Here is a 22,636-nt window from a genome sequence, read left to right on the forward strand (position 1 = left end):
AGAAACACCCTCAAGGCAGCCAACCTTAAGGCTGTAACCAAGAAGAAAAAACCTCTTCTCTCAGCAGCTCATAGGAAGAGAAGACTGGCCTTTGCTTTAAAGCACCAACATTGAACTGTAGAAGACTGAAAGAAGGTTATTTGGTCAGATGAAACAAAAATCAATAGAATGGGGTCAGATGGTCAGGAATATGTGTGGAAAAGCAGGAGAACCCCTAGGAGAAAGAGAAGTTAGGGGTACACTGAAGTTTGGAGGAGGAAGTATGATGGTATGGGGCTGCATGGGGTGGAATGGTGTTGGGATTCTCTGTGAGGTGGAGGGAAGGATGAATGCAGAGCAGTACATCTCCATCCTAGAGGAGTGTCTACTCAAAAGCATGCAGGAGTCAGGAATTGATGAAGAAGACATTATCTTTCAACAAGATAATGACCCCAAGCATACCTCCAAGCTGGCCACAAAATGGTTTGAAGACCATGACATCAATGTTTTATTATGGCCAGCACAGTCTCCAGACCTCAATCCCATTGAACATCTCTGGGAATTACTCAAGAGACTACTTGCTGCCTATCAAGATCCTCCAAAAGGGCTATTTGAACTATGGGAGAGAGTTGCAGTAGAATGGGCAAAAATTGCCAAAGAGGAGTGTCAGAAATTGATAGAAAGTATGCCTAGAAGGGTTGCAGCAGTTATTAAAGCCAAGGGGGGCAACACAAAGTACTAGAATCATACAATAAATTTGATTTAACACAAAGTCAAAAAAGTGTCCGAATGAGTCATAAGAATAGAATTACCATATCTCGCCCATATAAGGGTTTGTTCCCACGCTACATAGCTCAGATTCGAGCCATGATGTAGGGCTTTCAGACATGTCCCTATACCAATATGTTATATTTAGGTGCTGGCTTGCTATGATCCAATTACTCAAAATCACACAAACATCCGGACACTTTTTTGAGCCACTGTATATACATATTATGTACAGATAAGAGATACACAATCAACAGCGTGATCTTGCAACAACTGTTTTTTTCGGGCGTGGAGCTGAAGTAGTTGGGTCACTTGGGTGCATCAGAGAGCCATTACGTGGGCGTAAACTTGGAAATCACTTGAGCTTCAGATCGCGAGTGGAAAAATGAAATAGATTACTCACACACGAGTAGATCTGCAAAGTGGTGTTGCATCCGGCGGACATGGGGGCACTGCCTCAGCCATCCAGTATTCATCGGAGATTGGAGGGGGATGTATCATGTGATCATTGTGATGATCAGGTTGGTTGAAATCCAGCGAGCACATAGCTGGTGGGGACAATGTGGCTTGAAGACCGTGAAGCAACGAACAAAGATGTCCATAGTCAGGGTCCTCTGAGAACGCAAGAGAGCGCGTGTAGATGAGAATACTTGTGAACTCAACAGGAATTCCATCGCATAAGTCTTCAATAGTGGTGTTGACTTTGTGCTCAAGAATAGATGAGCTGGAGAGCTTCTCGTCACTAGTCAACCATGGAAGGGAGACACGCAACAAATAAATCAACATATATGTAAGCGACTCAAGATCATCACGATGACCTGGGTCAACTCCCAAGTGGTTGTTGATAGAAGCAAACGCAGGAGTGCCAGTGAGGCGTTGATTCTGACGAAATGGGATGTGGACTCTGGTTGCGGTGTTCCAGTATTCCTTCGCGATACCGAAATTGATAATGAATGCAGTGTGCCTCAAGTGGCCAAGACCCACCAAGACATTCTGTGGTTTGATATCACCGTGAACGTAATTGTGTGAGTGGATGTACGCAAGATGTGAGAGCTGGGAAACAAGTTAGCCTACTTGCAACAACCCAGCACAAATCAACTGACCAGCTGGTCCCCCAAATTCACGACAGCGTGAAGGCTGAATTTTTTATTGTGTGCGAGGAAAAGATCGTGAAGTGATGGCCCAAGGAGGTCAAGGACCAAAGCGTGATATGTTGATTCTCTACCAAACCAGAGGGCGCGGGGTATCCCAACTCCACCCTCGAGTCGTTTCAAAATGGTGTATTCACATTGTACAGAAGACGAGTGGCAGGCGATGGGTTCGAGTTTTATCGCAACTGCGTCATCTTTGATGATGTTTCGTGCGTGGTATACAACAGCTAAGCAGACCCAGGGTTCATGTTGAGTTTTGCAGTTGTAATCAGGTTGTGAACGACGTACTGTATGAACCAGATCCCACAACTTCTCCGAGTCTGAATCTACCATCGACTTGTATTGGAACCTTATGATTCATGGTACGTGATAACTTGAGCCTTGAGGAGTACAAAAATCCAACAGGGAATCCAACCGGGAACAAGACTTAAAAATAAGATGTGATTCCATCAGCTTGAGCCGCCTTAAGCTGGCTTCAAGCCAGCTCGAGCCGCCGTTCATGAATTTTGGCTTACAGTTGGTTCATGGGACTCCGTGCAGCTAATGAACCAAACCAAACTATACATAAGTGGCCTAGCTCACTAGGATAACCCAAACACTGACAAACCGGTGAACGCCAAGCCGGAGCGCGCCATAGCCAAACTGCTGTCACTAGATCTGACTCGATTGAATGTCTATGAAATCGATAGTATGAGCGCTATAGATTGACTTCTGCGGCACCACTTTTCAGCGTCAGACATTGGTCAGGATCCGAATGAAAGTAGCACTAAAGATTGAGTCATCTGCGCACCTAATGCGCAATTGATATCACATCATGGTATGTAAGAGTTCTGATATGGATTAGCAAGTCTTGAGTCAGTGGCGGCGGCGCCCTTGGTCCAGCCAATCCAGATCACACTTGTCTTATCATGGCTCGCGATAGAGTTCAACAAGAACTTAATAAATGGGAGTTGAATTTTAATCCCCTCGGAGATGATTTTTGTTGCTGGAGGCAGGATAGCATCAGCACGTTCAACGGGCAGTGAAAGGTAGGTCCACTAGTAGCAAGGTTCTCGAACACAGCGTTTTTTGTGATGAGCCTTTTGAATTCAACAAACACAAACACGGCGTCGTTCGTCTTCACACCTTCTCTCCAACTCAACCAACGAACATGTCCACAGCATACACCTTCCAATCCCCCTCCGTCACACTCGAAAAAGGCGCGTATCGCCACTCTGAAGTCCACTCTCTTCTCTCTACGACAGAAAATCTAACCCAAATTATGTATCCCTGGTATTTTCTTTGGCTTACGATCTTCCAAATGAACAAGGTTTGCTATAGGTATATCTTTTGGCGCTCCACACGTATCACAGGTGGATGTCAGCGGCGAAAGGCTCGCAAGAAATTCGACTGATGGACAGTCCAGAAAGGAGTGGCTTGTGGGCGCTGAATGCTACCTTGATAGCGGCCATTCACCTCCTTTTTGATTTACTAATTTTGAACTTGCATACCACCAACCTTTCGGACGACGAGTCACTTCGAAGTTCTAGTCCCTCTGAACATACCGGTAATCAAGGAATCTGATCGTCTTTCTAGATGTCTGATTGTCTTTTTAGATGTCTCTGTCTGCCTCCGAATAACTAGGCTGTGCTATCTTTTCGGTAGGACGGAAATGGGAGAAGGGACCCAGGCCGGAGCCTCAACCTTGATCACTCGTCCTCAAATTAAGTATTACTGCTGTGCCTTTCTTGCCTTCATTTTCGATTTACAAATTTCAAATTTCCATATCGTCAACCTCTTCTGATTATTCCATGAACACACGAATAATCAAGGCCTCTAAAGCTTTTATCAGAAGTTGCTGTCTGCCTCCCACAACAGGACTTTCTTTGTAATCGAAGTGGGAGACAAGGACCCTAGCTGCTCCCTCGCCGGTGAGCTTCAGCTCAGAATCTCTCATCATATTGTCCTCAAAGTCACGCATCTGAGCACATGGGACAAATGTCGTGTCCAACGGCAGCGTGCCGAGACTCAGGACCTGTTGATCACCACAAAAGAGTTGCTGATTCAGTTCTAGCAGGCAAGACCCACTCGACAGGTGTTCATCCGTCCATAGAATCATCGTCTCCTGGGGCCGCCTGATTTTGCAGACGATGCGGAGAGCTTGGGAGAATGGTCTTGGCCCAAGTCCCCGTTAGGCGGATCTCTATCCACAAATATCCTTTTTGAGTTTTGGTGGAGGTGATGTCTCGTATGCGGGCGCTGTCTTAATCCTCCGTGATTGTCCTATTTTCTGTTGCCCATAATATTGATCGTGTTCCAGATTCATTCGTGTTCCAGTGGTTCATACATATTTATCACCACATTGACATCTGGTGTTCGAGATCGTTGTGGTTGTGGTAGTGCAATTGTCGCGTCACGGAATCTACTTCATCGATGACCCCCTCACGCTCTAGTAGCTGAACCTATCGTCGCAGGTGTATACTCCATTTATAATTTACGGTACATATTGTAGCAACTGATCGTATGCAAACCGGAGGGAAAAAAAGAAAAACAAGAAAAATGAAGGGAAAAAATGGCGAAGTAAACTAAGACACGAAATATTACAAGGCGTCGCAGCCAAGATTAGGACAAAGGTACAAAGGGAGTGTAGGTAGTGGGCATCGTAAGGTACATCGCGATCTAGTCGAGTATGATTCCATACTAGAGTTCCGTAGAGTGGCTCAAGGCGGCCTTACACAAATCAATCTCATCCAAGCGCGACCCAACCACACAACTCCATCTTCTGAATGATCTCCGTGGGCATCCTCAACACGCTCTCCTTATGCAGCTCATTGCTCTGACAGTTCTCCGAACAAAGCAGGAACCTGCCAAGCCCTCCCTCCCGTCCTGTGAAGATACACACTGTCGGCGCTTTCTCAGCACGGAAATAGTACATCGTCGATGAGTATGTGTCGATGAGCGTGTACATGTGTCCCGGATATAATCCACTCTCTTCTATTATCGCTTCGTCGTATTGCGCTGGTGAGCCTCCCCGTAACTCGTATCGTTCCGGAACCGAGAATCGAGAACCACTCGGTGTGAAAAACATCCTCGGGAAACGTTTTATGGTGCCCCCATACAAAAGACTCTCTACAACATCTCTATGGATCACTCCTTTGACCCCGATGAGCCACGGTTGCGCAATGAAAACAGAACCAGATTTGCTGTAGAAAAACAGTACAGGGGAAAGCAGGAGGATAATCAATCCAATGGCGATGCATGCGATACCTCCCTTTTTGCTTTTGGTCGTCACAATCCCTAGCCCGATTAAAATGACTGGCCAGGCGATATATGGGATGAAACTGGCAATCTGCTTCGTCTGCGAGTACGAAGTCGCACATACAACCTCTGGGAAGTCCTTCCATCTGATGGCTGCCGCCCGACAGCCATCCGCAACGAGAGCTCCGCTCTTCGTCACGCCAGAGACTTGGAACTCCGGGATGATGTCCCAAAGATTCGCGTGGTACACATCATTGTCGGCGTACCAGCACGCTCTCTCGGTGATGGTCGAGGGAAGCATGGATATCATGCGCTCAATGATCCGGTCGTTATCGTTGGCCATTGACAACCTTGCGAGGGCTGTCAACTCGTCCTCCATGTGGTTCGGAAGAATGCGGTGCTCAAAAAAGCCCATGAGAGCATAGACACGCTCCGCCGGGTACGCCTCACTGGCGATAGACCCCCCACCTATCATATCCAACTTTGCCAAGGATGGAGGGCCCATTGGATGAGCTGATGTACCGCGCCTCCATATAGCTTGTTTCAGGAGTGTCAAGCGCTCCAGCCGCTCAAGCGGATCCTTCCCACCGTATGCGTTGACGATTGCTTGTTCATCGTCGGAGTGCGTATAGGCCAGGTTAGCCAGCTCAAACAATGACAACGACTTGACCTCTTTCCGATCCCGGAACTTGTAATAAAGACGAGAGCTCAGGAGGACTTCGGGAAAAGTCCATGCCCGTTGGCCCCAGCCCTTCCAGCACTCGTCCTCTCCAGACGTGGCAGCTTTCCCGAGCATGATCAAAGTCACCTCCGCTCTGCGGTAGACGTCTGCCATGCAGTAGACATCCAAATTCTTCTCTGACTGAGCCTCTCCTACACACTCCAGGTCGAGCCAATAGGCATCAAATTTCTGTCCGAGCACCGCTGCACGAACCTCGTCTATGAAGTCTGCCCTGTCTTTTTTCTCACTCGGTGATCCCCAAGTGAAGGCATCGAGAGTGCGGAAGGAGATGGCGATGAATTTGGTGCGGATGATGATATCACGGTCTTCGCATTGAACCCACTCGTTCCGGTTGCGGATCATGAGACGTCGAGGATAAAGAGTGCGTATCCGAATTTCCTTCTCTTCCTCCTCTCTAATGCGCGAAGAATGCTCCATGGAAGAACGAGCTGCCCATAGCTGACCGCGAAACCTGCGGATATACGGTTTGTAGTATCCATTGTTATGTAAACCCACATCCTTCTCAGAGTCCGAGTCATCCCCAGATGTGAAGTAAAGTTGGACGAGAAACCAGATGATTGGCCATAATAGCAGCCAATTAAACAACCACCATTTGCGGATCCACTCGAAAATTATCCATCCTCTTATGGGGCAGTTGGATGACAGCCATATGCCGAGTTTGCTCGTCTCGTTGGCGTGATTACTGATGGCAACTTCTTTGACCTCGGCTGTCTTAGAGGGGTTGACGGCTTGCAGTACGAGTTTTCGACAGATCCCAGTGGTGGGGCTGACATATCTCTGGCCTGCACCGTGCTTTTTCACCTTGCCCAGGTTGTCATGGCAAATGAAAGATTCGGAGTCGTTGTGCGTGAATGGCAGTACTGACCGAGGCATTCTACCTCGGTGTGACGATGAGTACAAAGTTTATAGGATTTTCGAGCTGTGAACGGGACCTACGGCGAGAAGAGAGACGCGAGCAGGGTGTTACTTCCTACAGCTATGCCCCAGGATTCAAGTTACCTTTATATTGGTGCCATCAGGAAGCCGCGGCTGATCTGTTTATCATATTGTGCTGAAATGATATTGGCAATGCATGGAGGCTGGTTCGTTCACAGCCAGAAAAAATCATGACTTCATCACCTACTGATGGTGATGTGTATGTTTTACAACAGCATCCATCATCGCTCAGCGCTCAGCAGTGAGACGGGTAGTACTAAGTAAAATCATTGATTGTGGCCGCTCATGTACATGATCATGATGGAGGCTGTGGACAGGTGTCAACCCGTCTGATCTGCAGACACTGGGAGGCACTGGGTGTGGGAAATAAGTTTAGCATCTCCACATTTCGGTTGTCGGAAGTAGGAATGTCCTACGTAGAAAAACGCGGGGCGCTCGGCGGATGGTTGCATAATAACGTGTAGTATCGTTCGTCTTCAAGGGCATCCAGGAAATGGACACTCTGGGGCCAGAGTCTGGGGCGCATGGTTGTTTCAGTCAGAGCTTGAATAACTTGCGACTGACATACCAAGCAAATGAGTATGGCGGAATGATGTCAGCACTCAGGCAGGATGATGCGCCCATTGACATGTAACATGTTTACACATACTTTAAGTTGGCAAGCACGGGGATCAATGAATATTGCATAAGACAAGTCTGTAGGTGGCTTAAATGACTGGACTGACAGATCAAGGTGTGTGTGACACATAGATGACAGAACAAGAGCCAGACAAATAAAAAGACGAGTAAAAGAAAGAGGGCATATCCCTTGCGGACACCACAGTGCACTGGCTCTGTAGCAAATAGGACTCATGCATTGGCCCCGAGAAGGATGGGCGGGAAGGACAGTAGTAGGCATGGCATGATCATAAAGGCAGATCATAAACACAGTATTCCAATGGCAGCTGCATGCGGGCGGGAGGCAAAGAGGTTTGTCATCGAGCGATGAAATTTAAACTCAACGGTCTCTGCCGGACTCCTTTCATCGTCTTCACACCTTCTCTCCAACTCAACCAACGAACATGTCCACAGCATACACCTTCCAATCCCCCTCCGTCACACTCGAAAAAGGCGCGTATCGCATGCGCGCACCTCACAGTACACGTCCAGGCTCTTCCCTCACCCAAAGCCTAATGAGCGCCAAACAGCCCCCACTCCACACTAAAAACAGAAAACTTGCGATCCTCATCAGCATTCTAGCTTTCGCATCCATCACATGCTTTTTCATCGCGTACCATTTATTCACTACGAGGTTCGCTCCCACCTCCTTCTATGTGCACCCACAACCGCACCGCGCTGACGCCCTCCCCAAAGTAAACCCACCCGCTCATATTAATATTAATTCACACGACCCCCAAACCAAATACCTCTCCTACCTCCCCCATAGTGGCTTACATAACCAACGCATCGCACTCGAAAACGCACTCATACTCGCCAAGCTACTTAATCGCACCCTTCTTGTTCCTTTTCTCCGTCTCGGCAAACCAATTCGATACGTTTCATTCCACAAACTCCAACGATTCCTCACACTCGGTTCGAAAACCGGACTAGAACACTGTCCGCTCGTCCCCATAAGCACACCCACCCCCCTCGAATGTTTAGGGTACGAAGAATGGTCTTTTATACCATGGGACCAGATCGTCGATCTCCACTTGCTGGGAGACAAACTCGGTGTAAATATGATTCAATGGGACGGAAGCCCAGCTGCAGAATGGATGAAAATGTCAAAGCTGAATACCAATACCAATACCACTATCCTCGACAGAGATACCTTAACGTTACAAGACGTTGGACCTTACGATTTTCGGTTCTTGGATACGCTTGATGATGTATCGCCTATACGGGACAAGTATCTCCGTTCAATCTACATCCCTGCACTTGCTCAGGCACCCGAGAGATTGCTGCAGATCGGCACGTTGTTTGGGTCGTCAAGGCTTAAGCTTCGAGGAGCTGCGAGTAAGACCGTGCGGAGGGATGTAAGGCGCGGTATGGCGTTTACGAACTCAGATCTTTCTCGTGTGGCCGATACGATACATGAAGCGTTGGGCGGAGTCTACATCGGTGCGCATCTCCGCGTCGGCGACGGCCAATTCGAGGAACTCGGAGCCTTGAATGCGAGACTAGTCTGGTGGAAACTCGTGCACCTGGTTTGTGGACTTGATCTCGAGGAGACTCTCGCGCTCGAACAGCAGATCAACCCTTTCGCTATCGACGAGGACCTTGATCCGCCGCTTCTTCATCCGGATATGCCGAGTCTCAGGGTGCCTCATCCGCCTTTGCCTCCTCTGCCGCATATGTTCAAACACAGGGAGCGATGTCGTGCACCTCTCCATACCTCGGCCGAATTGCAGAAACTGAACGCCCCTCTTTTTATCGCTACTGACTCTCCGAATCCTGCTGCCGACCCGCTGTTTTCGATTTATATGAAGACGTTCCCGTGTATATTCTTCCTTTCGGATTTTGCCTCCCGCCTGACTCCTCTGGACGCATTGACCAATCCGTATGACCAGGTACCGCTGAAGGGGTTTTTGATACCGGTGCTGGATGCGATGGTGTTGGCTGGAGCAAGAGAGGTTGTTGTTACCGATGGGAGTACTTTTGGAGCGTTTGTGGGGGATGTGCTGTGGAGGAGGCATTGGGGATTCGAGATCGTGCAAAGGGGATAGGTGCTATACCGACAGAAGTGGGCGCACGCCGGACACATTGTGTGTAGTATCATCCAGGTAGCATTGCCTGGGGTGTAGCACGTCTCAGATATACCTTGCCCCAATGTATACCATTGACTTGTGGTTGTATCTCACACGAACCTAAAGTGATTGCGGATAGCTCCATGTGCTCCATAGTGTCCGATGAATGAAACGATAAAGCGTATGATGCTATCCGCATGGATAAGTGCAGCTATTCCGAGTGATGAAGGTAACGAGGAGAAGATGGATTTTCTCAATGGAAAGATGCGGGATCTCGACACAAACCTTCGTCGATCTATCCATCCTCCATGACACACTGCGCAGCCCTTTCCGCCGATAACAATAAATCCTTCATCGAGTCATGTATAGACATCAAACCCCGAGAGCACAGAAACAAAGGCACGTCTTACATGAGAAGTCGTATATTACTCTGGTGGATTTTGGCGATGCTCGTACAGTAAAACTTGGCGTGATTATAACGGTTCAGCAGCAGATATGTACAACACTGTGTGGCAAAGGAGGACGTATCAGAACAGATCCACTGAGTTATAGATACTTGATCAGACGCACCATTATTTCCGCGAATAAACGCGTCCCCGTATCGATTTGTGACTACACCATTGACATGCTCCTCAGTCTGCTCCAAAGCGATGTTCATGTATCCATCTAGACATGAAAGAACACCTTCACATAACAAACAAACATGATTTTGAATCTTCTCTAGATGGAAAGGATCATACCTCGATAATCGACGCCTGATGTTAGACGCACGATGACCTTTTTCCCAACCACGCCTTTCAAGAAATCAGTTGGTGTTCCTGATGGCAGAGATGGCGGTGGTGGAGGTGAGAATGCCTCGATATCTGGAGGTGGAGGCGTTGACTCGTCCATGATGAAAGTCAAGACTGAAGCTAGAAAAGGGTTTGTTCTTGTTTGCTGGCAGTGACAGTGGGAACGAGCGAAAGAGGTATGCACCAGGTGCGAACCTTTATTAATGATTGATGCTCAAAGGGAGAACCAACGACGAGCAGAACACGCAGAGCGATGCGGACAATCAAGCTCGTCGTTATAGGTGCTTCAGGCGTAGGCAAGACTTCTCTCCGCGGTCAGGTCAGTCTGAGTGTTCCTCCTTTCAACCAAATATTAGCCAGCTCATCCTCTCTACCACAGTACATATCAGGCCGTTTCTCCACCGGCTACCGCGCAACAATCGGTGCAGACTTCATCACCAAATCCCTTCCTGATCCAAAAGTACCAACAGAAATAATCTCTCTTCAAATATGGGTACGTTCCCTTCATGTCCAATTCCACTCCGCTTGACTAGTCCTTCACGTATACTATACACAGGACACAGCAGGCCAAGAACGCTTCTCCTCCCTCTCCTCCGCATTCTTCCGCGGCGCGGATGCCGTCCTCCTCATGTTCGACGTCAGCGCACCCGAAACTATGCACGCGCTCACAAAATGGTGGGAAGAGTTCAAGCACCGAGCGCCGGTTAGCGATGAAGAAGCCAACAACTTTTGCTGTGTGGTTGTGGGGAACAAGATGGATCTGTTAAAACCCGGGATGGGCGTTACTGTGGAGGAGGCTCAGAAATTCGTGCAGGAGCTTGTACCTCCTTCTGAACCTGAGATACAGCCTATGGAGCGTGTGGAGGGAGAAATCTTGGTCGAGGATATTGTTTCAGAGGAGGATGGAGATATCATTCTCGAACACGAAAATGAACACGGGGCTGACATCGACACCGACACCGACCCAGCGCTCCTCACGCCCTCCGCCCGAATAGACATACAAAACCACCACAAACTCTCAAAGTCGCGTTCCCGCTCGAGTACACGACACGCCAGCACCTCATTCTACGGGACCTTCCGCTCTGGCGTTACCTCCTTCCACACCCCCTCTTCGTCCGTCTCTGTCTCTGTCTCTGATGTGTATGCGAGCGCGCGTTCTTCCCCGCTTCCAGGATCCCAGCCCGGATCTCCAAGAGTCAGGAGAATGACGAGTTTATCTAGTACGACGACGTCTTCTTCTTCGTCTGCGCTTACTATCACGCCGAGTCTATTCATGAAAGCCCAACATCCTACTACGCCACCCACCCCATCTCAACTACTCCCAGACCTACCCTCTACCGACAATGACACCGACACTCCATCATTCAATCCTCCAGAACCACCAGATACAGGCCCCAAGCTCTTCTTCACCTCCGCAAAGACTGGAACAGGCGTAAGCGAGGCGTTTGAGTATATCGCAGTGCGCGTGGTGAGGAAGTGGGAGTATGAAGAAGCTGTGGAGGCGAGGACGTTTGGTGTGAGTGATGAGAGTGATGGTGATACGGTTAGGTTGGGGTTGGAGGAGGGGAGGAGGAAGTGGAATACGCCGGGGGTGTGTTGTGGGCAATAACGAAGGTTGGGGGTGTGGGCGATGACGACATTAATATTCACTCGAGGGAGGATAAATGTTCGTAAAGAATTTATTGGTATTTCCTTTTCTTTATTCCGGTCTTTCATGTTCATTAATATTGTACCGATACCCATTAGCTTGAACGGGGACTATCATAATTTATCTGGAATTTATTGTAGACTCCTTCGAGTTGTGTGGATTTTGGAATAGATTTTATTCATGTGTTGCACGGGCTTGTTTTGGTAAAGAAATATTAATGATGTTGGACCAACGTGCGGGAATGGGAGTCGATACGTCGTGATCTGATCACTGGGAAGATGCAAATTGTGTACTGCGTCGACGCGAAAGCGTGCGCAGTGATGTGTGTCCATGAAGATCAGGACGCCGCAGAGGAGAACATTCGCAGAATGAGGTTGCTGTTAGAGGTCCCGAGGGTGCAGGTCTTCCTGCCGCACATACTATTACTTCCGCTTTGATGGATGTCATGTTATGCATTCATTATGTAAAATACCTCGTGGGGACCGTGCGGCGTGGTCTTCAAACCTATCCCACAAACTTTTTCGCTCTAGATCCCAATGACCGCATATGTTTCATTATCCTGGATGAATAGCATGACATTTGACGTCCTTCTGAAACATGGGAAACCATACGCTGTGAGCATTCACTCTACGAGGCAGGTAAACTATATCCATGTCGCCCACTGATATCTTCAGCACCACTCGCCGCGAACCTTCTGTCCGATACGACCTCAACGCAAGGCAAGGATGTTGTGAGAAACACCCGGCAGATCACGGCGGTTCGAGTTCAAACTTCCAAAGCATACCGGCCACTTGGTACGCACTTCTAGTTTTCACTGCTTACTCACACGTATCTGTTGGACCCTGTCTAGTGTTCAACATGATGCGCCAGTCAATGCCTGATCGTTCACCAGATTATATGGTAGAACCCAGAACTCGTCCAACATCGGCGGCGGTCCATTTAGAATAACTCTCAAAGTCCAAGCGCTTGCCAAGCGTCAAGTTCCAACCCATTGATATGCCGTCTCTATATAATTGTCAACGTTAGTCACGTCCGTGTGTCTATCTATTCACTTGCAAATATATTGATGAGAGGAAGTTCCAGCACCACCCTGCAACCAAGCTACCACCGCGATCGCGATGTTAGGCTAGAGTTGTTGGCATATCCGTAAGTCTGTGAGATTCGAAGCTGCATCGAGGTATACATCTGCACGATCTGGGTACTCTGGGGCCTACTAAAGAATACACCTACATCACGAATATACCGTAACCGATAGTATGTGTCGTTGTTTTTAATGACTTGCTCCACACTCGGCTGGCTCTTGATTTTAGCCTCCACCCTTAGCAATGACCAAGAGATTCTGCATTCTCATGATGTGCAGCGATTTGTATTGAACGACCGTCTTCCTTCTATTTGGTCCACTCATGGGAGACTAGGGATGATTGCTGGTTTCGAACTTGCGTATGAATATTCTGACTAGCAGCAGCTATAAAGCGCGCGAGCACAGAACTGACGAATAACCAACAAAGAAACAAACCCACACTTAGCTTCAAAATCTCGCAATTTTTGACAGTAAGGTTCATCTAACCTATAGGTCCAACTTATGACACTGATGGTCTAGATGAATCTCTTGACGATCATTCTCCTGGCATTTACGGCCATCGGTCCTCTTACTGCACGAGCCCTGCCTGGCTCCGAGGCGAATGAACCCGCCAAAAAATGCACTTGGCAGGTGTGCGGGGGGATCCCGTGCTTGAGAACGACTGTTGTAGCCACCAGAGCTTGCACATTGTTAGGTGCCCCGGCGACTCAGTACTGTTGTGCTATCTAGCGACGCAAATGAAGGTCCGGGTACGTTGGTGATGAAACTCTTTAACAGAACACGTACTAAGAGAAAGATAGGAAATCAGTGCTGCTCGCGCGCGGAAAGCATCCCCAAAGATTCTCGCATATTGTCTACGGTAGCACCCTTAGTCACCCCTGTAAAGATTGTTCCATCTTGCACTCGTTGACTACTGCTAAGAAATCAGACTCGTCCTTGATCGCTGGCTGTACGAACCTAAGTGTCAATTCAGGAAAGGGCTACTTGCACATAGCTAAAAGATGTTCAAGTTCGCGATAGTTCCAAGGATCCCTTTCGCCGGGTCGATAGGAATCAGGTCTTTGTAGGGCTGATGGCAGCAATAGTGGCACCTAGTAGTTGACTGCCACCCCTTGGTATCAGAAGAGACGTGCTTGGCATTTGGATCGTTCTGTGTCAGTCAAATATACTGGGAAATTCTGAAATATGTGCCTTCTTGCCTTCGACTGTTTGGACTCTCCGTCCTTCAGATTTTTGGATAATATACGTATCACCACGAGTGAATACAGATATTTTCCACTATTCGCGACAGATTCCACGATCGAACGTAAATGGGTTCACAAAATTGTGCACAAGTCAAAGGCCCAAAGTTGTTTAGTGAATAAAACATACAATGGTATTTCAAAATTTTGACTCGAAAAAAACTAAAGTAGCTGTAATCGCACCATCTCCGGCACGGATTTTCTTTTCTTTTCTTTTTGAGGACTAAATCATTCGCAGTGAATCCACACCTTGACTGCTGCGGAGGGCAATCTTATGGCGGTCGAGGATCGCCACAACGTCTTTATCGGCACTATGATGCACCCAGCGCGAATAAAGATTTTTTTTTTCTCGCCTGTTTGTGCCTCCAATGCTTCTGCCTTCATTTGTGAAGATGAGCTGCATGCCAGACACTCGCCCTGGGACGTAAGCCGTGCCTTCGCTACCCGTGATATATTTTGAGGACACAAGAATCTCAGCGAGTGGCCGCCAGACTGTGCACACGACATGTGACGAACTCACCCTTCGCCGCAGCTTGCACTATTTGAATGTACCCTTGTATAAGGTCCTCAAAGGGGACTGATTGAAGTATTACTGTTCCTATATTGTCGAGATCGATGGCGCCCATCTGGGCATGCGAAAAGTGGAAATTGACTTGCGTCTCCGACCCGAGGCCGGACCACACTGATATCAGCGGGCCCTGGTCTGGTGACAGGTAGGACGTTACTACGCCTTGCATGAAATCTTAGTTCCCTTGCCTTCGATATGCTTTGCCTTCAAGGAGTGGCTGGACTTCCGATATGAAGGACCCTCATGTGCGAACCTCGCGTGTTTCGATTGTGATGTGGGGCTTGCACACGAGGAACGCGAGCTCGTAGCTGTTATTTGGCGTGGTGAACTGTAGAGTCGGTATGCCAGTAAGGTCTGCGGCAAAATATCGACGGAAAGAGTAAATATCCAACGATAATCGACCAAATCGTCGACGATTTTCAGATTGGTGGAATATCGTCGGAATGAGCCCATATTCATCTGTTTTTGATGGCAAAAAATTGAGATTCTCTAATTATCCACTCAACAATTTGTCCGTATGTAGCCCAATATACAGCGCGTGCTCCCTCGTATACCTTCTTGCACCCTCTGCAGCAATCAGAGACCTCTCTGGTGAACCTATACTGCTGTACCGACTCCAGGCAACCATCCGAGCCCTTTGGAGCTTTTGAAACACATCTTTTGGGCGCCATACACGTGTTCTTCGACCCTTATGCCTCCTCGCAAGGCACGAACAGATCGGGGTGGACTGGGCCAGGACACGAATTCCATAGGGACACAGGGAGCTGGGAGGAAGTCAGCACCGAAGCGGAAGCTTGATGATCGAGCGGGGGACGCACCAGTGGCCTCAAAACGTGGCAGGAAGCCAGCAGTGCAAACACAGACCTCTGGAGGGTTCATTAATCCATTCGCACTGAAAACAACAGAGTCATCGCAACTCATCAACGAGCAGACGGCACCAGTAGCTCACCTTGTCCCTCCGGAGTCCATGCCGCCTCACCCGCCACAGTCCTTCGATGCTATGCTGCCTCAGCACCAGCGCTATGACGCATATACGCAGCCCAATTCACTAAATACTGTAGAGAGGCCCCCTGAAGCTCCCCCATAGGCTTGTCCGAATTTTAGCATTTTTGAGGCCGAAATCTCTGTCCGGACTTAGCATTTTTGAGGCTTTTGGAGGGCCGATGAGGGCCGATGTCTGTCCGAAGTTTGCATTTTTGGCGGTCTCAGGTGGACTTCAGGGCAGGTCATGTAGTGACTTCGAGATGGATAATATAGACTTTGCCAGCGCAGGTCACGGTCAGTGAGCCCCGTTCTCGTAATGAAGCTTCCTGAAGATCTTGTGCGGCAAACACGCCGAATTCGAAATATAGAACTCACACACTCTGATCTCGAACCCCTATTGTCCTCTGATCGCAAGAAGATTCCCGGAGTACTCATTAATGCATACAGCGCGGTACTACAGGATGGAGACGACAACCGTGACTACGTCGTATTCAGCTCATGGATCGCTCCTCTCGCTACTGGCCAAGTTAGACCAAGTCCTGGACATGGATCTATCGAGGGACACATTCTTCAAGCGGTGAGTTACACTCTCGATGTTCAATTTAACCTGGTAGACTCACTGGATTCTCAGACAACAACTGGTGTTCCAGCGGATGAACTCGTTGCACGTTTCCGCTGGGGATTTCCACTATGCGGAGGTAATCCTCTACACTGGGTCTTGGGATGGGTGGATTTCAAATTGAACGAAGTTGGAATTTTCGACTCCATTCCTGAAATTGAGTCCAAGACCTGGGCTGAACCCGTCAGTACTTACAACTCAAGACTCGTAAAACACTAAAACTGACCAGGATGACAGATGCTTCTCAGCGCTGCGAACACGGTGCTGAACTTTATCGGCAGGCCAGCCCTCGAGTGGTCCAAACTTTTTTGGAAGCGAGTGTTGTACTCGCCGCCCTACAGACAGCGCCAATTAGATGCCTGGTCTTGCGGGCTGTTCGTGATGATGGCTGTGGACGCATTTGGTCAGAATTCCGGGTTTCACGATACTGGAGATGAATATAAACATGTTATGCGAGAAAAGGCATTGCAGGTGCTTTTGGCATTGCCGTGAGTTGCGAAGTCTGGATTCGCATTGAGAGGCTAACGGAAAATGAGATTAGTGTTGTCCGGACCACGAAGCATTTACCTACATCGGAAAATGGTTCAGGCACAGAGTCAGGCGTTGAAATCGTGGATAGTCCAGTTGCACTGGCAGATAGTTGCGTGTCGGAAATTCCAGATAGTGACCACAGACCGGACGAAGAAAATACAATCAACATCATTGACGCTACTGCTAATGGTGACCCAGAGACTCACCAGTCATGCATAACGACTTCAAAACGCAAATGGGCGCAGGAAAGCAGCAATTATGATACAGATACCGAGTCCCGTAAATCTAGACGCTCGAAAGTTGCATCCGCAACTCGAGGTGAAAGAACAACGGCAGCGCAAAGAGAGGCAGCCCTTCGAGAGGACAAATGGATTCTGGACGTTCAGCCACATTCTGTCAAGTGTCGTGGTTGCAATAGCTTGATTGCATTGAACCCCAATCCAAACCGTCACTTCGATCGAGCCAACTGGCATCAGCATCGTGAAAAGTGTTCGCAAATTACCGGAACAAAAGTAGTTCGTGTTGTGGCCGTCAAGATTGGTGAACAAAGCCAGAAACCCGCTGTGAGTTGTAAGCCAAATTGTTGCACAATGGCACATACTGAGGGATTTGGCAGGGAAGGTCGCTGTGTGACTACTTTAAATCTGCAAACACAAATAGTCGACTTGTCCGCAGTCCTGAAGAGTCTGAGAACTTGCCGGACAGTACCAGCAGCTTGGAAAAATTGAAAACAACCTATGTAACCAAAACAATCAACGTCGTGAGTAAATTCTCCATCCATGGCCCATGACGATACTATCTTACACTGTATGGTTAGTCGAGATCAATTGCGCTTGTGTTTCCTTCTCAAAATGTGCAGACTGGTCACCAGAAACATAGCACTGCACCAAACACGTCTCGCGCTGCGCAGAAGGAAACACCTGCAACCAAAGTCTGTCAACACTTGCACGACTACGAGGAATATGTTCTACGTACGCAAACTCGAGAGCTTGGTGGCATTTCTCCATCGTTCCGTGCTCGCTCTGCACGACAACTATTTCCATACAAAGGCTTTCCACCCTTGAAAGGTGCAGCATTGCAAGACCCATTGCCGGAGGTACCTGAGCATGGCAATAAGCTTGCTCCAGAAAACAGCTGGACCGAGCACGAACAGGGCCGCTTCGATGAAACACTGCAGGCTTGGGCACGATGGGAGGTCAACTACACTGGTGGTTTTGTGGCTTCGCATCACACTCACAGAATTTCGCGCTCTCATCAAGGTCGCTCATCAGGAGGCGGAGGCAGTTTGCAAACAACTCATGAATATCTCGGTCCCCAGTCTCAATGGCAAGATACCACTGTTGCTCGTACCTACAGGCAACTCTGTTCGTCGTAGGATGGAAAACGATGAGTTGGATGGTGGATTTAGCTCTGTATCGGAGGCAGATGGTTCGGATAACGAAGGGACTTCCTTGCAATGCACTGCGGGTGGCACAAATATCGAAATCACTCTGTCAGCAGCGCATGCAACAGCGCGTTACTCAGCCTTATGCGAGGACTACGACACCTTGTTGTCGGAGACCACAGCAGACATGCCCACGAAGTTCACCACAACTACTTCTCCGACGGACTTGGATAGCACCGTTATCGTGACAGATCCTCAACCTTGTCTCGGTGTCTACTACTACAAGAGCTCCCTTCTGGACGACAGTGGGAAACTCTCAATCCCCATGATGCTGGCTGCTCGCGAGCGCTGGCAATCCACTACCAAGGTGCATTCTGAGCGTGTCGTGCGCATCAACCCCAATCTTGCCCTTCAACGTGTCCGTGAGTCGTCGCGTGAACCTTCTGAAGGTCAAAAGCGCATGCAAGAGTTTTCATCAGGGAAAAGCTCCCATGCGAAATTTGCAGAATTACTTGGTTTTAGTCAACTTTCTCAACTTTATCACATATTATTACAGAAAGATACATATTCACGGAAAATATGGATGTATATTAACCTACATTGAAGTAAGTATATATAATACATGTCTTTTAAGGCATTAAAAAAAAAACAAGGGGGAAGCATTAAGAACATCTAAGCTCGTCCGTTTTGCAGGAACAGCTGCTCGCCACATACCGAACTCACCTGCTGCGAGACTATGGCGCTGGATCTGTTCAACTATTCTGCGCACGTAAAATTGACACACATACAGACAACACACACACCAGTCACTTCAGGGTGCAGGCAATGCTTGAGGTGGCTAAAGAGCAAGCAAGCAAAGTCAGTATGCAAACCCTCACTCACAGCTGATAAGCTCGTTGGAGAATGTAAGACCAGGCATGAGACCGTGTTCCTTGAGCCAGAATATGGACACGAAGGGACTCGGAGCCCAAGAATATGCCTTCCGTGGCAGTGAATGCGACCAAGCGCGACCCAGACCTCATTGGAGAAATGTTCAATAAGGTTTTCATTGACAATGCCGCTGTCGGATGTAGCGAATAAGGCAAGGACGTTTGAGGCAAAGCGATGCTTATTGAGACGCTTGCAATGTTTGTACACGTTTGAAATGTTCTGAAGTCCAACATTTGCACTTGTTTGTTTACTTCCCACGTGCATTCACATGACTTTTGGTTCGAACTTTCAAATTTCAATGTTCAATGTTCAACCACAACACGACATCAACCAACCTTGGCCTTGTCGAATGTCTCCTTACAACGTGCTTTTCCAGCTCGACTCATGAGCAATGAAAGCGCACTCACTTTCAGTCGCACACTCCTTGGGTGTACCTATCAGCCACCACCGAACCCTCGCGCTGTCGCCAAACTCCATCTACAGTCCACATATCCTACCCCCGTCTTCTCCTACTGCTCATTCCACCCACCACTAAGAGACTTCAACCATCGTGGGATGAGTTGCTCGATCATGGAGATGAACAATTCGGTGAGTCTACTTCTCACTTATGCGTATCTACTCATATCGCGTAGAACTGTCCTTCCCACCCGTTCGTGGTGTCAATCCTTCGCTCACGCTGAAGGCCACTGTTGTACATGCTAGCGATACTCGGGACGGCGCACTACTTGACGCGAGTGACCCAGTTTGATCCTCTGGCGAGTTTGAGGTTTTCTGACCACAGAAATCACTTTTCCGTCGAAGCTAGTCAGTGTGGCCATTCTTTAATCTCGAGCCTTGCTGACTGGCACAATTATGATCTTATTTCAGGGTTCAAGTGTGCCCATTGTCTGATTAGCAGTTATGTAGTATATTGTATATTGAGTCTGAATGACAATATAATATTTGTTTCACCTTCGTCATTGTGATATTGCTCGAGGATCATCTATTACAAAGATTTATTAATGCTGCACACTTTATTGCATTTTATTGCACTTTTGCCCACTTTATTCCAACGAAGGCGTCAGGGGGCTGTTGGTTAGTTCATAAATGTCACTAATCTGAAACATGATGATAAAACACAATAAAACTCGATAAAACACCATCATTTACACAAATTCGCCCTATTTCCCGGAAGAGGTTTTCCCTGATGTTCGCACCACGTCAGCGTGACTCAGAAGCTCGGCGGACTGGAAAAAGCGACCACAGGAAGAGAGCTCCGTTGGAAAGGTGTTGCGAAAGCCATCGAAAGGTCTACAGCAGCAGCAAGTGCGTGTTTCATATGTTTTTGGAGTGCCGCTTACTCAGAGTGTCGAAAGGTCTACCCAACATCAGCACGAAAGACGTCAATGCCTTGCATCCATTGGTGCTCGGGTCTTTCGTTATCGCTCGTACTAACATGAGGATGTATATAGGTGAAGTGTTGGATTTATACAAGAAGGGCAACCATCGACACGGCTCAGTTCTCTCGACAAACAACATTGCCGAGCTTTCGTACCTGTCCCTTCGTGTATATCGTGCTTTGGATGCAGCTCATGTAAGTCAATTTTATCTTCATCATAGTACGCCAAGAAACAAGACTCGGATTTCTAATTCTACAACAGGATGACTCTACTAGTAGTAGTGATGAAGACTCGTCTCCTGAGCATTCCGCTGTCCCGATATTTTCACGCACATTCAAAACATATGAACTGCACACGCACGCGTTTACGGAGCAGGTTCTCTACCACGTAGGGAAAAAAACCGTTCGCAAGCCAAGTCGGTGCCCATTTCATTCTTGACGGAGTCACAGCAGCTCGTTGGAATGCCCTTGCACGTCCCTCGGTGAAGCGGGTGATACTGAAGCTTCCAGCAGTGGGGAAAGGATTGTCTAAGAAGCCAGTTAGAAATTAGATGTCCCCAAGTACTAACATACCGTGTCTATGTACGCACAGTACACACCGCAAAATGTCACACTTTTGGCGGAGGTCACACTCGCATCACACTGTGTGACCACTGACCTCTATCCGACTTAGCATTTTTGACGGTCAAAAAGTTGCATTTTTTAGGGCTGATTTTGGGGTTCTGGACGGACAGACCTTATAGGGAGCTTCAGGGGGCCTCTGTAGAGATACAACACTAGCTTCGTCACGTGCAGCACGTGACATGGTCACGCTTAGTGTCACAGCTTCGAATGCACCCAGTGACCTGAGGCTGTGAGCACATAAAAAATAGCTTTGCAAATTAGTGTTCCGTGAAAAACTCCCCGCCGAGTTTTGGACATGTTTATAACATTGGGCATCCCCAGGCCAGTTATTGACGCGTGTTTTTAACTAGTTTTTGACAAGGTTTTGGACACCGGCCATATTATAATTTTTGTGCTACAGAATTTGAGAAAAATTGAACTTCCAGGCTACAGGACCACCACCAGCTACCTCTGAAGATGGCCCAGGTATTTGTGACTGATTTTGAGCCTCCATCTCGATTGGCTTGTCGGAGAGAAGGTCCAGGAGCTCGGGACCGTCTAAACGAGCATCTTTACTACCATCAAACACCCGGTTACTGCAGCGCAGATATCCGGGGTCATCCTCATCAACAAAATTCATGCTACCATCAAGCCATGCATTTCAATTATCGTAACCGTCACCTTTTGGCCGTGGTTGGTGGTACACTGGGGCTAGATGTGCTAATGCTAGATACTGCCATGGGTTTCGAAGCTTGGTGACGGGCCACTTTCGCTGAAGGTGCGTCAGCAGCTAAGCCACCATCAAGTTCCTCTTTCATTGGATGTAGAATGTACTTGCACATAGCAGCATGTCCAAAAATGTGTTTTTTGATGCGAGTCTTGCATTTCCAGGCTGCTGTGCACCCCGGGCCCTTGGCTGTTCCTACACGACGACTTTCTTGGGGTCATCCTTCATGTGACAGCGAATTGCTAGGTGTATGAGTCGAGGATCACCTGGATGTCCCCCTTTCCCTTTCGGAATTGGTTCTGGAACGTCTACATAATCACAGTGATTGATGGTTATGGCCTCTATGCCATCACTTGCTTTGGGTTCAACTTCGATGACTGTTCGAGCAGGAATCTTATGAATTGTGGTGTAAGTCATTCAGACTATTGTTCGTGTATTCAGCTGGTAAGTTCACCTCTTTGTTTGCAGCCTTATAATGGTACTCCACAACTTTTGAGTGCAGTTTCGAGCCTCTCTAATGAGGTATCATTGCTGATAACTGTCTCAAAGAAGTCCATAGTCGAGGAGAGGTAGCAGGACCATTGTTTTAGAGACTATTTGGCTCTTCTCTTG

At 48.1% G+C, this 22,636-nt stretch overlaps 7 protein-coding genes across 7 annotated transcripts; 3 read left to right on the forward strand and 4 right to left on the reverse strand.

Annotated features, from left to right (window-relative positions):
* Positions 1-1,146: 1,146 nt before the first annotated feature.
* On the reverse strand, positions 1,147-2,259 carry DEU56DRAFT_955924 (kinase-like domain-containing protein; the record flags this gene model as incomplete). The annotated part of the gene is made up of 4 exons (XM_041359233.1): positions 1,147-1,313; positions 1,338-1,800; positions 1,851-2,125; positions 2,187-2,259. 4 exons carry the CDS (start codon positions 2,257-2,259, stop codon positions 1,147-1,149), a joined length of 978 nt encoding a protein of 325 aa, XP_041206196.1.
* A 2,364-nt stretch (positions 2,260-4,623) lies between these two features.
* On the reverse strand, positions 4,624-6,751 carry DEU56DRAFT_973459 (uncharacterized protein; the record flags this gene model as incomplete). The annotated part of the gene is made up of 3 exons (XM_041359518.1): positions 4,624-4,668; positions 4,690-4,755; positions 4,780-6,751. Coding segments are annotated over 3 exons (2,083 nt in total), but the record flags the coding sequence as incomplete, so codon positions are not given.
* Positions 6,752-7,874: 1,123 nt separating this feature from the next.
* On the forward strand, positions 7,875-9,518 carry DEU56DRAFT_902726 (uncharacterized protein; the record flags this gene model as incomplete). Its single annotated transcript, XM_041356608.1, has 1 exon — positions 7,875-9,518. The coding sequence occupies one exon, from the start codon at positions 7,875-7,877 to the stop codon at positions 9,516-9,518; it is 1,644 nt and encodes a 547-aa protein (XP_041206198.1).
* A 178-nt stretch (positions 9,519-9,696) lies between these two features.
* On the reverse strand, positions 9,697-10,498 carry DEU56DRAFT_815942 (LSM-domain-containing protein). The gene is made up of 3 exons (XM_041353805.1): positions 10,280-10,498; positions 10,110-10,223; positions 9,697-10,044 (listed from the first exon to the last, which is right to left on the reverse strand). The coding sequence occupies exons 1-3, from the start codon at positions 10,428-10,430 to the stop codon at positions 10,013-10,015; spliced, it is 297 nt and encodes a 98-aa protein (XP_041206199.1). The 5' UTR covers positions 10,431-10,498; the 3' UTR covers positions 9,697-10,012.
* On the forward strand, positions 10,499-12,166 carry DEU56DRAFT_815947 (P-loop containing nucleoside triphosphate hydrolase protein). The gene is made up of 3 exons (XM_041353806.1): positions 10,499-10,649; positions 10,710-10,823; positions 10,887-12,166. Exons 1-3 carry the CDS (start codon positions 10,584-10,586, stop codon positions 11,937-11,939), a joined length of 1,233 nt encoding a protein of 410 aa, XP_041206200.1. The 5' UTR covers positions 10,499-10,583; the 3' UTR covers positions 11,940-12,166.
* A 3,982-nt stretch (positions 12,167-16,148) lies between these two features.
* Positions 16,149-20,058, forward strand: DEU56DRAFT_982143 (uncharacterized protein; the record flags this gene model as incomplete). Its single annotated transcript, XM_041359880.1, has 9 exons — positions 16,149-16,429; positions 16,484-16,654; positions 16,709-16,959; positions 17,013-17,565; positions 17,619-17,762; positions 17,820-18,218; positions 18,274-18,804; positions 19,730-19,904; positions 19,949-20,058. Coding segments are annotated over exons 1-9 (2,595 nt in total), but the record flags the coding sequence as incomplete, so codon positions are not given.
* Positions 20,059-21,712: 1,654 nt separating this feature from the next.
* On the reverse strand, positions 21,713-22,441 carry DEU56DRAFT_757921 (uncharacterized protein; the record flags this gene model as incomplete). Its single annotated transcript, XM_041350183.1, has 3 exons — positions 21,713-21,938; positions 21,979-22,219; positions 22,291-22,441. The coding sequence occupies 3 exons, from the start codon at positions 22,439-22,441 to the stop codon at positions 21,713-21,715; spliced, it is 618 nt and encodes a 205-aa protein (XP_041206202.1).
* Positions 22,442-22,636: the final 195 nt, after the last annotated feature.

This window comes from Suillus clintonianus, assembly GCF_016758775.1.
Source record: "Suillus clintonianus strain FC179 chromosome Unknown DEU56scaffold_60, whole genome shotgun sequence".
NCBI lineage: Eukaryota > Fungi > Basidiomycota > Agaricomycetes > Boletales > Suillaceae > Suillus > Suillus clintonianus.